This window comes from Nanorana parkeri, unplaced genomic scaffold (assembly GCF_000935625.1).
Source record: "Nanorana parkeri isolate BGI_ZX_2015 unplaced genomic scaffold, ASM93562v1 scaffold813, whole genome shotgun sequence".
NCBI classification, from domain to species: Eukaryota; Metazoa; Chordata; class Amphibia; order Anura; family Dicroglossidae; genus Nanorana; species Nanorana parkeri.
Genome location: NW_017307081.1, coordinates 544,358 through 559,957, shown reverse-complemented (window position 1 = coordinate 559,957; position 15,600 = coordinate 544,358). Strand labels below are relative to the sequence as shown.

General features: G+C 39.1%; 1 protein-coding gene across 1 annotated transcript in view; it reads left to right on the top strand.

The window, feature by feature from the left end:
- Positions 1-14,259: 14,259 nt before the first annotated feature.
- The window catches only part of TCF21 (transcription factor 21), a 2,547-nt gene continuing 1,206 nt past the window's right edge, over positions 14,260-15,600 (top strand). Inside the window, exon 1 of the mRNA XM_018565107.1 lies at positions 14,260-14,835. Coding sequence (XP_018420609.1) covers positions 14,386-14,835 — 450 coding nt within the window. The 5' untranslated portion in view covers positions 14,260-14,385. The remainder of the gene's footprint in view (positions 14,836-15,600) is intronic.

Here is a 15,600-nt window from a genome sequence, read left to right as displayed (position 1 = left end):
TAAGCTCCTTTGGAGTCAGCAACTGATGTTAAGGGCCAAAATACTTTGTAAGACACTAAGGAACTTGTCAGTGCAACATAAATTATTAAAATAAATTAACTCAATATGACTTGCTGGTGAACCCTGGACTTCTATAAAACCAATATGCATAAAAATACATATGCCAAGCTTGTATAACATTTTTTGGTGAATTTTCAATATAATATCTTGTACAAATTGATAAACATAACATTTTATTTGGTCTTAGAGGCTAACAGTTTTATTGTAGGAGTAAATAACTGGCTCAAGTAATATAAAGTTAGTAATGCCAAGATAAAATAAACAGAGGAAAACATTAGTTACACAAATATCAGTGAGCACATTTTTAGAGCTCTAACATCCCTGTAATAGATGAGGTGACTGTAGCTCATGTAGCAAGATACATGCCAGCCTCACAACATATACTGACCTCATGCAACTATATGGCACACTGACAAAGCAACTCTTTTATTATTAATGTACACACTTTCCCACTACGAGGTATTCCAATACTTCCAGTTTTCTAGACTAAGTATTACTTTCTTACAAACTGTTTCCCAGGTCTTCTCAGTATAGACCTAATCCTTAAAATTCCACTTTTTTTTAATAGTGCATTAGCTGTAATATTAAAAGTGTTAAGCTTTTAGCAGCAACTTTACAAGAAGCAACTTAAAAATATATATTATTATTTTTGGTGGGATCGTTCCAATTATGCATGTACTTGTTTAGATTGCACTGACAGGTCTGCAGTTATTTGGTTCCTATTTTAAACAAGTCGTGTTTAAAGGCACTTAACGAAAAGGCATATATGACAGCTGCAGATGAATGGTCGGCCATTGGCAAAAGTTTGGTGACTACAAATTAAGGGAGGGGGTATTAAAAGCCTTGCTCTGCAAACAAGGATCGCTGGGAGAAAATTACTTATTTTATTAAGGGCTGCTTGCTCAAGTGAGTGGGGGCAGGGAGGTGATGTCCCCTGAGCTCTACTTGTATGAAAGGTGTCATGTGTAGTTCAAAAATATACTGTAAAATCAATATTCACCTCTTGCTAGTGAATATTACTTACCGAATGCCTGACAGATGAGGTCCATCATAAGTATAAAGCAGATGGGCGGATATACTGGGAATGCTTATAGGGGAGTGACTAAGATCTTATCCTTTGGCAATAGTGTAGTCATATTTACTGCTAACTATGTGACAGTGTGTACATCTGCTAGGCTGAAATTTCCAAATACATATTGGAATGTGGGTTTTTTTCATATTTTACACTGCAAGTATTACACAAGCATCTTTTAAAGTTTAATTTCTAAACTTTTAACCAGCAAATCCTTTTGTAGATATGTCATAAAGTTTGCAATAAAATTTACAGAGAAGTAATAATATGTTTTATATTTCTGTGTCACCAGTTCTTTCTGACATTACCTGATTGTCTTATCTTGAATGATGAGACTCTACTCTGCCTACTAACCCATGTGCTTGCAATTTTTTTTCTATGGACTCTCAACTCTGCCTCTTGAGACATGCACTTTTTTTAACACTGCCTTTTCCTTACCCAGTGCTTACAATAGAGAAGGTCAGTTTTTGTACAAAAGGCTTAAAAGGATATAGAATGTTGATATAGGAAGATTGGAGCTAAAATCTTTGACTTGTTTTGGACATTGTATGTTAATGGGTAATCATCCTTCTTGGTAAGTTATTGAACTAAAGCAAGCTGATGTATATCAGCAGGCATTGGGATATGTTGTATGAATATACTGGTTCAAGAGATGTGGCTTGCTAAGTAGAGAAAGAAGAATAGGGAAAATAGCTATGGAGCATGCACCTTCAAAACAAGTCAGTTTTTTCCTGTCAAACTTCCTTCAAGGCTTTATTAACTAAAGGAGTTATTGTTATCCCAAAATGTACCTATTGGCTTCTACTTTCGAAATTATGTTTGAAAGGAAATTTGAAACATTTTTAAATTAGCATGTAATTCTCTACTTTTTGTTTAGTTTGTACATCCCATGGATATCCTATTATGTGGCATGCAAATAATGATAGCAGTATAATATGATATGATATATATATACACACACTAGTAGCTACTACTATAAACAACTGGGTTTATTTACATTTTAACTATGGAATCCAAAAAAATAAACAAATGTTATAAATAATAATAATTACATGATGGATGTAATTTGCATCAGGACCCACAGAAAACTGATATGTCTTTTGTAGGCATCAATCAGCTGAGCCACCTATTATCTCCTTCTATCTCTTGGACACTCTGGCGGTAAGATTCTATCACACTACTGTGTGTCTCTGCCCTTTACTACAATGTACTGCATATTCTACATTATGAAAAATTCACTAGTGATATAAAGGTAGTTTAGAAGAGAAGGCACTGTAGGGTGCCTTATCTTTTCTTTACTCTGTCATCTCACCCTTCATTGTATGCTGCTGGAGCTCCCAAAATACAACTTCTATGTATGGGAAGAATGGGCATTGCCATACTTAGAAGGCAGTGCTCAGTACCTAAGCAACTAATTGCCAAGTCTGAGCAGTGCAGTATAGAGTGAGAAGTGGGGTATCAGAGCCTCTACAAAGATTTTTAGAAAGTCAGTATATGCATGGAAATTAGAAACTCTGATGGTGCTGTGCATTTGGGGTGATGTGCCAAAGTAAATTTATAACAGGCCACCTTATCTTCAGCACAATTTTTTTCAACTCTGTGGCCGGTACAGTTTCATTATAAGCCTAGTAATAACTACCACAGTTTGTAAAACATAGAAATTCTGGTGCGAACACCTCTCTCTTGGTAAATTTGTCATGTAAGATCAGAACCTTAAATCTATTTCGGGTATGTTAATTTTCAGACATTACTGAGCTTTCTGAGCTCCTAAAAATGTTAGTTACAAATCATTAGCTGCTATTCTTTATTGAGCATTCAGAATCTACTGGGGCCCTGACACTTTGAAGGACAATAGTCAAAAAAGCACTCTGGGATATGTTTACTAAAACTGCTAAGGAAAACTAATGCTGTCATCTATAGCAACCAATCAGTTGTTAGCTTTTATTCTCCAACCAGCAGCAGAAAAATGGAGGATACAAACAAAATCTAACAGCGTCTTACGCTTTCTTTATTCCAGTTTTCATAACCTGACCCTTATGTCTATTACAGCAAATATATAATATCAAATATAGTAAGCACAGTTTAGTTCATAATAATTAACCACCAGACATATATAGTCATTCAAGTAGTAGTTGCATGGTAGGGAATCACAGAGCAACGCATAACTGACTACTGCAAAACCACTTCTGTCAGGCTTAGTCAATTACACGCAAAATAAAGCGCAATGAAAACACAAAATGCAGTCATTTGTAACAACCAATCAGACATATTAAAGTGTATACAAGCCAAAACACTTTCCTTCTGTTCTATAATAGGGAAATATTACAATCTCTATCTGTTTTTACAGCTATCTGGGGCTCTGTTAGATATATTCCCCTCACTTTCTATCCCAGGGGAGAGTAGACAGGAAGTATGGGGAAAATCTGTAACAGGGACACAGAAAGACACAGAAAGACACAGAAAGAAATAGAAATGTGACATCTACCTTTCACTTAATTTACTAAAACCCTTTCCCCCTCACTTCCTGTCTGGTGAAACCATTGTCAGCAGTAAAGAAAGTCAAGGGTAATCTTTACAAAGGAGCCCTGGATAGCAGGAAAATCTGGCAAGGGCTTAAACCCTTCACAAGAAAAAAAGTTTTAGCAGGACCTAAACTTTTTTCTTTCTATTTTCTTTTTAGCTTGAAGGATAAAGAACTAAAAATATTAAATATTAATAAAAATATTAATAAAAAAAAGTAGTAAAATGAGAACAAAAGTCCCAGGAGAGATCTGACTAAGTGTAGTGGTTTAAAAATAAATACTTGAGGAAGATTGAGTAGATGATATAGTTGATATTCTGTATTCACATGGAGGTGGTTGCAGAAAGTCCCGTTACGGATATTGGGCAACCTTATGATTGAAGGCAAAGTGGAAGATTTCTGTCCCTGCGCAGATGGTTGTATTTGGTGCTCATTGGGGTGCATTTGGAATAATCCTGAGCTTGGCAGCTTGTGGGACCCAATGTAGTTTGGAAGGAGGAAGGATCTCCACAAATCGTAGAATTGAGACAGCAGAGGTGTCTGATTATAACAAATGAAATCTGCACATTTTGTCAGTTTGGAAATTTTATTGGATGAAGAAAAAACAAATAGTACACCGTTTTAACATGTTTTGTGGCTCTAAGTCGTCCACTTCTTCAGGAGGGTGTGAAGGGACAATTTAAACAGCATGGCAGCATCTCCTGCTATTTTTACACTCTACTGTAAACTGAAATCTAACTTGTTGCTGACAGGCAGGGTTTCACTTCCTTGTAAAACTGCGGTCAGAACCTTAGGGGAGTCTGAGTTGACGAGAGAGACCTCTTTAGCAGCTCAAGTCCAAGAACCCCGGGATTTGGAACAGGTGCACAAGGACAAGAGAGGCACGAGCGCCGATAATAGCAACGTCCAAGACAACACCGGCCAGCAACAGTCGAGCAGCAAGGTAACAGAACAGCAGACAAGATATAGTCGGGGACAGGCCGGGTCAGCGACTTTCAGCTAGCAAAGTACAGAGCCGCAAGCAGGAGCTCGGTCGGAAACAAGTCGAGTTTAAGGGAATCCAGAAGTGCAGAAGAAAGGTCAGCCAAGCCGGGTCAATAACAGGAGATCAGAATACATGGTACAAGATTCAGATGCAGGGAACACCTCAAGACCAGTCAGCAATAGCGGCTAGAATATCATGACTTTAAATAGCCTGTTTGACACGAACACCTGTGTGTGCATGAAAGTGCGCATGCCATGAGACACGCGCACAAATGTGCTCACGCCTGCGCACAATTTTATGAGCCAAACTATGCCGCCAGGTGCTCGTTCAGGATTCTGAGCGCATGGGCCAAGCCTGGCTTCCTGACAACTGCTAACGAAAACTAACTCTGTCATCTATAGCAACCAATCAGTTGTTTCTATTCTCCAACCAGCAGAAGAAAAATGGAGGCTACAAACAAATTTGTACTTCTTGCTGACAGTGTTTTTTGCTTTCTTTGTCCCAGTTTTCATAACCTGTTCCTTATATTTATTACAGTAAATATAGCAAGCACAGTTTAGGTCATGATAATTAACCACCAAACCGCTTTCTGCTGCTTTATTATATGCCTGTGTGCATTTACGTTGAATAATAAATCCCACATATCTGACAACAGATACTTGTAAATGTCTATTATGAATACAAAAAACAAATACTCCTTCTTTGCTGAGCTTGTTAAATCATTGTGAAGTAGACTTTACTTTTCATTTTCTTGCTGTTTTTATTCAATTAATAATTTAATACATTTAAATTCTTCTTGCAAATGTTTGAATCTGTCTATTGTGGCTTGCATTTAGGCCCGGGCCGGCACAAAGGTACTGGAGATCTCATACAAATTTATATTATAATGCCCTACAGCCACTCATTAGCAATGCCAATGCAGACTCTGAATCTAGGCCAGCAGGCAGTGACTGCCATTTCCGTGCCCTGCTCCAGCCCAGCTGCTGTACGCGCTCAGTTGTCATTGTCACTTCTCAGTTCCCCTACCACAGCAATGCTTAAAGTCTGATCTCTTTGCTCAGCAGGTTCATCAGCTGACAATATATTGGGCCCCATAAACTAAGATTGGGGGTTGTGGAGGAATGTGAATTGTCACACCACACATTATTTTGGTGCACTGCATGTCAATAGTTTATTAGGTGCGGAGACCATGATCTTGTCTGCCTTGCATTATCATCCTCATGTCCCAATACTTATTATTAACAAATTAATTTTCTGAATAATGATTAATTTGGTGCAGATAATGCGACTTTTGTATGACTTTGGGATTTTTTTGTACATTTGGTGCACTAGTCGCACCTTACTGTTCATAACATTCAACTTAAATGATCACCTGGTGCAGTTCTTAGATTAGTGTTCAGGGAAAATTTTATGTTTTATTGCATTATGATCAAACATGCAGACACAATGCTACCACCTTTAGAGATCTTCACTCTACAGCACTAAATGCCATTGCTTGACTCAGACAGCCAATCATGTTTTGGCCTATGGAAGGATTCACATTGCAAACACCAATAGTTCTAGCTTATATAGAAGTAAATAGAAAGCAGACAAGATTTTCTAACCTGCTTGGCTTCCTTGCTACCCAATGAGCCTTAGTTTACGCATGGGATCAGGCATTAAGTGCTAGAGGATCTTGTCCCAGCCCTGCTTGCCATGATCGACTAATCACGTTAAAACAAACAAAAAACAAACAATAATAAGTGTTTGGAAATGACAAGCACTTAAAACCCAACTTCAGCATTTTGGGATAAAACAGCGTGTCATCAACCTGGGGGCTGGTGCTGGATTGCAGAATGCATGAGTCTGCACCAGAGAGTAGATGAGTATTGCAGTCAGAGCTCCTTTTTAAGTTTGTACAATGCTGGGTCATTGGTTTTTAGAAACCTTTTGAAACATTGAACTGGCCTGAAAGTATCTGTTGCTGAGTGTTTTCAATGTTTTTATCATATACTGAAGCACTTCAAAACAATGTAACTGAATGGAGAAGCTGCAGTAAAGTATATATCTAGTTAAATGAACAGCTCAACAGGTATGCCGGCTTTGAGTAATTTTGCCAAAAAGTTAAGTAATTCAAACTGAGCATATTATGATACAATTGGATATGCAAACCTTACCTACAGTAAAAACCGCATTTGGAAATGACTGATAGATCCAGAGATATAGACAGTTCAAGTTTTATCCATATTTCCGAGCTTGCCCTTACAGCTTTCCACCTCAATAGCCCCCTATTGATTAGTGAACATAGGGGAAAAAAGAGAAGGTTGCTGAACTTATATAAAAAAGTAAAGATTTGCATATTAATTTAACTGTCTCTATTTCTGGATTTTTTGATCATTTTGACTTTAAACTTTCCAGGTTTGTGACAGGTTTGCTTTCAGAAAAACAATAGCAAACGCCAAATAGAAGAAGTATTCCGCTTTCCTGCTGTCGTGTTTTCATGCCTTCAAGCACTGCGCCCTCCCTCTGATTCTTCAGCACGCTAAAGAGTCTGATGGAGGCTGCACACTGGAACAGAGAAAAGATAGGAGACACAAACCAGAGGTGAGTACTAGGGATGTTCAGATACCAAAAACCATACTTGGTACAAGTACAAGTACTGATACTTTTCCAGCTCCAAGACTAGACTAGACTAGAGAAAAACTCAAAAGTTAGGAGGCAGCTGTCCTTTTTAAAGAGCAAACATTGTGGTACCGAGAGGAATAGAAAAACAGTTAAAAAAGTAGAAAAAATAAAATAGAAAACGATTGGCCGGAGATAGCAGTGACAGCTAGCTCCGACCAACTGTTTTCTATTGGCCGGGTGGTTCTGCTGCCGTCAGAATAATATATTCGGTAACCAGGGACGCTGATCTGTCTGTGCAAGTGGCCAGAGCCAGCCGTGAGATGACGGCTGGCTCCGCCCAGCAGTCAGTAGCAGGCTGTTGTTTGGCCGTTCGGCCAGCTTAGGCCTTCACCTCGGCTCAGTCGAGGTGAAGCATATGCCTTCGGCTCGACTGAGCCCCTCAGCCAACTTCGGGAGCTATACGGGCTATAGTGAATAGCCCGTACAGCAGCCCTTCGGTTCTACTGAACCGAAGGCGTCCTGGGGTCGAAGGTAGCCGAAGGATCAGCCGAAGCTACAGCTAGATCCTTTGGCAGCTTTGTGAATAGACCCCACTGATATTTAACCTGCCTTTTTTACCTAGGTTTTATTAAAATTGCAAAAAAAGAGAGCTGTGTACTCTTCCCCGATAAATATTACAGAGCATATGGGCTGGTAATGCATGCTGACAGCCCTCCAGCCATGCAGATTCCCAGCGATACACATGGTGTGCCAGGTAGCCTTCATGGACTATAAATAAAAAGGACTGAGGACCGGTCAATCTGACTGCGTGAAAGAAGCAGCCTCATTAGTGGTGGAGGTTTTTGGTTCTTGGCTTGGGCTCTGAATTAAAGTTCAAATCAGGCCTCTGGTTTATCTCCCTTAGCCTAAATGTCTGGCATGCTCAGCAATTTGGCATATAATGGATATATAACTCTTAGTGCTGAATGTGCCTATTCCCTGTGTTTGCCCAGTTGTAAACCCTTTACATCTACACTTAAAGCAGAACTCCAGGCAAATAAAATCTTAACCCTTGAAGTGGGGCTATCCCCACACTGCAATGGTTAAGTGCTCATTTTGTCTAGGAAGCTAATATTACAGAGATATACTCATCCAGTGTAGGAGCCAGCCGGGATCGAGGTTCAGGTACACATATGTTTATTATATTAACTCCCTAGACAAAAAAAGCACTTAAGCCTTGCAGCGCAGAAGTAGCCTCACTGCAAGGGTTAAGATTTTATTTGCCTGGAGTTCTACTTTAGGCTGGCCATACACTGCTTGAATTTCAAGCTGTGGGTGGCCCTGTAGGAGGTCTGACAGTGGTCAAATGGACAAAATATGATGGGAAATCCAGAATTATACAATTCTAATGAGGACATCTGTTCGGTTACAAAGAGGAGATTAGCTTTTGCTTCCTGCTGTGTCTACATAACAGGAAGTGAAGCAAAATATCCCCAATGAAACTCAAACTGAAAACAAAGCTCACAGAGGCTTTAACTCAATTTAAAGCAAAAAAAAAAAAAACAAACATGTTTTGGTTATAGACACACTTCAGGTGAATTAACACTTCAAAATCTACATAGGATAAAACAAAATATCATTTTTAGGCAACCTGATCACATAAATAGAATTGTCAATGCAGTTGTTATCTTTGTAAAGTGTAATATGTGGTCTAGTCACACGTGTGTAAAGATGAGAGATAGGAGGTCTGCCTTTGGTTGTTCCAATCACCTTGCCCCTAAACCTCCTGCAACCTTTAACCCATGTCAGTAAACATTTCAACTATAGCACAAGTGCTGTCACAAGCTCGGAGCTGAATGACAAAAAGCAATCAGTGTATGACCAGAATTGTTCCCATTTCTATGGAATAAACAAAACTTGTGTGTCCTCCTTATCACTTAAACACTAAGGGGGTCTATTCACAAAGCTGCCAAAGGCAGCCGTGTGAATAACCGACCCGAAGTGAAGTGAGCCGAACGCTGTTCGGCTATTCACTTCAGGCATGTACGACTGATTTCAGCCATACAACGACTGAAATCAGCCGTACATCGGCTTCCTGCGGCTGGGTTCGGGTTGGCCGAACATGCTCAGCATGTTCGGCCGGCCCGAAGTGCAGAAGGAGTTCGACGCAACTGATCCAACATCTGGATCGGCTGAGCCGAACCACCGGCAGGCTACTTGCTGCTGTTCGGCCTATTCTCATAGGGGCCGAACAGCAGTGAGTGAATAGCTGAATGCCACCGAGCAGAATAGAAAACCAGTTGTACCGAGCAGAATAGAAAACCAGTTTAAAATAGTAGAAAAAAAAAATAGAAAATGATTGGGCTGAGCTAGTAGTGACAGCTAGCTCCGCCCAACGGTTTTCTATTCGCCGGGACCAGCTGTCATTACAATGAGAGCTTGTCTGAGCCGGCGGTGGTATCAAAGTCGGCTCTGCTGAGTTCTCATGGTACTGACAGATCAGCGTGCTGAACTGTCAGTACCATGAGAGCTCAGCAAAGTCGGCTTTCATATCACCTCTGGCTCTGCTAAGATCTCATTGTAATGCAGGGGGAGAGAGCACCCCCCTGAAATGATGGCAGTTAGCAGAGGAAGCAATAGCTTCTTTGGTATCTGCAAGTTTAGTTTTTTTTTCGTATTCTCACAGCTGCTGCCGTCAGAATAAAAAAAGAAAAGAAAAAAAATCACCATAGGAATGCATAGCTAGATTCCTATTGGCTATTTCAATTTGCAATATCCAATAGCAAGCTGGCTATTTCACCCGCCCTCTGCTGCTGTTAATCACTAGAAGGGGACCTGATTGAGTTCTAAATCAGGTCCCCTCTGCTGATTGACAGCAGCAGTGGGCTGGTGCAATAGTTAGTTTGCTATTGGCTATTGCAAAGTGAAATAGCCAATAAGAATGCAGCTATGCATTCCTATGCTGGGTTTTTTTCTGACTAATGGCACCGGCAGCTCCGATGTCAGAAGAAAAGAAAAAAAATAACAGAGCAGGGAAAGGTTTACTCTGCTCAAATCGAGCAGAGTAAACCTTTCCGGGAGAAAGTGTTTCTCTCCCGGGCGGCTGGGGGCCGATATCTAATAGCAGGAGACTCCCGGAGCATCCGGGAGAGTTGGGATGTCTGACAGATCAGAGTACCTGGTTACCTGATCTGTCTCTGCAAGTGGCCGAAGCCAGCCGTGAGATGGCCAATGGCCGGCCGTTCGGACAGCTTTGGCTTACACCTCGGCTCAGTCGAGCCCAGGCATATGCCTTCAGCTCGACTGAGCTGCTCGGCCGACTTCGGGAGCTGTACGGGTTATAGTGAATAGCCCGTACAGCAGCCCTTCGGTTCTACTGAACCGAAGGGGTCCTGGGGCCGAAGCTAGCCGAAGGATCAGCCGAAGCTACGGCTAGATCCTTCGGCAGCTTTGTGAATAGACCCCTATATATACAGCTTGATTATTGTTTTTTATGCTATATTGTATGTTTTTAATAATCTCAATAAAAATGTAAAAATCTTAACTAGGAAAAGTCACATTCAGCAATATTTTTAGATGCTCTTGCTTTGTTTATATTAGATTGTCTCTTTGTTAGATACGCAATAAAAAAATTGAACACAGAACACCTAATTGCTCAAAGCAGTTAGAGGGTAGTGTATATATTATAATCTTTATGGGGTATATTTACTTAAAGGAGTTCTAAAGTCACATCATATATTCTCCTCATCAGCAATGTAATATGAATACACACTATAGTTGTTTTTCATATTGCAATCAAGGCTCACTTTCAACAACTTCCTGGATTCCCAGTGTGCTTTGTGCCTCTTTCCCTGCTGCTTGATGTGATACAAACCCGATTTGTCAAGACTACATATCTCATCATACACTGCTTCCAGCAAGCAATGGTAAAGTTACATTGTTCGGACACTGAGTTGTAGTTCAGATGGCAGGCTCTCTGAGTTGTGATACACGAAAGTGCATATTCACAGGGCTGAGGGAAATTGTGTCATTGCATTGAGGAAGTACATCCTATGGGCATCTTCAATACGTAATTTTACAAATGTCTAGATTGATGAGTGGGATAGACCTTATGGAAATTCAATAAAGAAATATACATTTATTATCAGTTTTTGACCTTAGTTACCCTTTAAGGATTACAGTGTTCACCCTAAAGCAGAACTCCATGTTACAGCCTAGCTGGGCTCATGGACAATGGGCAGAAATACAGAGTGCTATTCTGCCCTGAAGAGGACCAACTGCACTGGACTGAGGTGGACTCTGGGGACAGCGCTGGGGCATGAAAAGCGTAAGTAAATATTGGCACTACTGGGTTTTTGTGTTTTTTTTACAGGAGGTGAGGGGCTTAAAATTGAAAAAAAAAAAACAAACATCCGGGAGCTTTTTTTTAAGTCACTGCAAACACTAGTCTGCTAAATGATTGTGCATAGTAAACATTTTAATTAAATACTGGATTTTTTATCCTTTTTTGCTTCTCAGTGCTGCTGATCTCCTGGAGCCTATTTGCACCCACTTGCTATCTACACGCATGCACTCAAGTGATGGCTGCATGTGCATGGCATTTGTCAGGGTGGTTTTCCTGGTGGTTACAAGAGTGGACCATGGCTATATGTGTGTTAAAACAGCTGAGTCAGGGAAAACATGAAGTGCATGAGGAGCAAGATCAGTCATGGCAGGATCACTAGGTATTATACTGAAGAAAACTGCAGATGTAGAATATTGAAAATTATGTTTAGAATATCATATTTTAGAAATCACAGTTTACAATTGAAAATGAAAGCAAACAGAAACCAGCAGTTATAAAGTAGGACAAAAATACTATTTAAAAAACTACATTTAGGTAACATATAAACAACCAACCTTCCCTTGTTTATACACTCCCTGACAAGTGGTAGATCTACAGAATGTATGCCTAGCAGTACATACAATACCTATGCAGTATTAATGTAAATCATGTGGTTTGTGGGAAAGTGCCATGGGTCCTGTCACAAGTGTATATGAGATGAAGGTGACTGTTCACCAACACTAATTATTAGGGGTAATAAAAATGGTTTGCAGTACATCCCCATAACCTCGGCTGAGATCGCAGATTATAATACACAACCAAAGCTCCCTCGCTAATACTAGTGCCTATGAGCTTGTCACAGCATTATAGAGAATGACAAAACGACAAAAAGCGATTTAAATCATTCTATTAAAAAAGTTGAGTTGCTCCTAGCAACAACACATCCCTTATTTTATATGAAATTATGTTTGCTGCTCTTTGTGTTTGCAGATGCTGTAATTTTGTCAGTTGAGATGTGATTACATTGTGCTTATTATTACAAATACAAGGACAGGCAGGCATCACCTCTTCAATGTTCTAACATGTGCGATGTCATCTGTATTATCCAAAGATGTCATTATAGTATCATGGCATAGTGATGTCATCTGTATACAGTGATATCAGCATTGCTTTACTAAAAGAGTAGAACATTGTTGACTTTACAACCTGAAAAGGATCTCCTGAAAATTAAACCCACACGGTCACTAAAAAATGTAAACTATTTTATTTGTCTAACCTCACCCATATGATGTTGTGTACCCAGATGTATATGTTAAATATATTTTCAAAGAGCTTTGTAAGTAAAAACGTAGTGAAGGACAGATGTGTCATATTGGAACTGTCACCTATGACAACTTTGTATCCAAACTGATATAAAATCTATGTATCAAGACTGATACTGTAAACACCACATATGTAGAAAGAAGATACATAGTAAGGCGATACAAGGAGATACATAATAATAAAATATCATTTTATTTAGTTCTGTGTATCCTAACTGTGAAAAGAATCGTACCGGAGTCTTCTGCAATCTGTTGCAGAAAACAAATCTTCAGGTTTATCTTCACCGTCCTGATCTAGCTGAATGAGCTATAGTTCACATAGAGAATTGATATATCTATTTATATTTATATACACACACACATATATCATATATATCTATAGATCTATACATCTATACATATCTATAGATCTATTATAAATTGGTGATAGATAGATAGATAGATAGATAGATAGATAGATAGATAGATAGATAGATAGATAGATAGATAGATAGATAGATAGATAGATAGACAAATCCAACATCACAAATTATAAACGTTCATCAGTAGTACCTTAAGCAGTTCTGTTGCAATGATCCATAGTGCTATTGGGGCTTTTTTAATTATGAAAGAATCAAGTTTTTTTTGAAGTTTAATAGTTTTTTTAAATTGTTTGTCATCAACGTATTATAATATTCTGTGTTGCACAGAAACAGCAAACATATAAAGCTATCTACTACCATTATTTATTTTTGTCTAAACTGATTTTTTTAAAGCAAATGACTGCTTATTTGCAGACATGCCTCTGCAATTAGTTCCCTATTGTCCTGCTGAATTAGATCCACAACAGTATTGGGGCCGTTTGTTATTTTATAGGAATCAAATAGTAATGAGCTCTGATGGCCTCTGACCTCTGTAATAGGGTCCAATCCTTCAGGAGACACTGCAAGCCATCAGCCATGTCATGATAGGCACTTGTGATGCTCCCTCCTAGAATTCTGCTCATTGTGGAATTTTAGTACATCCTGACATAGGATGTGACTGCTTTTATATTTTGCATACAGATAAATAATTTATTGATGCAGCATTGCATGTTACTAGATCTGCGGTATGTGTAATTTAAACATATTTGTACTGATCACAAGTCATTTAGCAAGAGTTTAGTAAGAACTTAAGTACTTCTAAGTGATAAGATTGAAGTAAACTAAATGGCATGAAGTCTGCTAGCTACAGGAATTTAGTACCAATTACACGATGTTAGAAGTGATGAGAAGTGGGAGGAAGCCATGGGCTAGAAGAAGAGAGTGAAACGATCTTTAGGGAAAACGTCTCCTCCTTCTTAAGCTCAGCCCCGACCCGCCCTCCATCCAATAAATAAATGACTACTGTCCACATCAAATTCCACAGCTCTCCCTAAGACAAACACTGGAACAGGCGTGTCCACTGTAAATTGTTAATCAAACACATCCCCTTTATTCTGCATTAATTTACACCTTGATCCCTGAAGGGAAGAAGGGGCAAGCAGGCAGTCCACAGACCATGTCTACTGGCTCTCTGAGTGATGTGGAGGACTTCCAAGAGGTGGAAATGTTGGGATGTGATGGCATCAAACTGGATTCTAGTAAAGAGTTTGGGCTTTCAAATGACAGCAACGAGGAAAGTTCCAATTGTGACAATGGATCTCCCAAGAAAGGCAGAGGAGCTACAGGAAAGAGAAGGAAAGCCTCACGCAAGAAAAGTCCCCTGGGTGGGGTTAACCATGAAGGAAAGCAGGTCCAGAGGAACGCTGCCAATGCCAGGGAGAGAGCCAGGATGAGGGTACTCAGCAAAGCTTTCTCCAGACTCAAGACTACCTTACCCTGGGTACCACCGGACACTAAGCTGTCCAAGCTGGACACCCTGAGGCTGGCTTCAAGCTATATTGCTCATCTGAGGCAGATACTAGCCAATGACAAGTACGAGAATGGATACATCCACCCTGTGAACCTGGTAAGTGCCCCTTCTCAGTTATTGAACCAGCTTTAATGTATATTGCATGAACTCTACCTACAGATCAATGTATAGCGTGATGACATTACTGTATTATCAATGTCAGATGTGAAAAGATTCTTGACAGGTGACAGATACAACGACTTTTTAGCTGAGGGTATTGTAGGGATTATTATTTGCTAATATCCTTGCTGCACAGTCTCTGCAGAGCTGTATACCCTCCCTGTGCCTCTTATCTCCTCGGCTGTAAATTATGAAGCTGTAAGGGCTTTCTTTTTCTTTTTTGCAAGGGAGGAATTTTATCTTTACCAGCACAACATACATCCTACTCCCTTAATTAAGAAAATAAAATACATGACGTACAACCTTTGAGTTTTTTTTTTTTTAAATAGGGTCACAAAATGAGATTTTTAGAAACCTTTGAGAAAATATTTAGAGGACTTTAAAGATGACAAATCAATAACATAACAAGTAGAAAAAAAAGATAAAGAGCAAAACATACAGCTCTAGAATCATACAATATAATAATAATAATGATGATCATAATGATAATAATAAGAATTATTATTATGATCATAACTATTATTATTATTATTATTATTATTATTAACATCATCATCAGGAGTATATTATTATTACTTGTATTATTGTTCCTCTTCTTCTTCTTTTTTATTATTATTATGAAGAACAATAATAAAATTAATAATAATATATGCCTGATGATAATAATAATAAAAATTATTATTATTATTATAGTATTGTAGT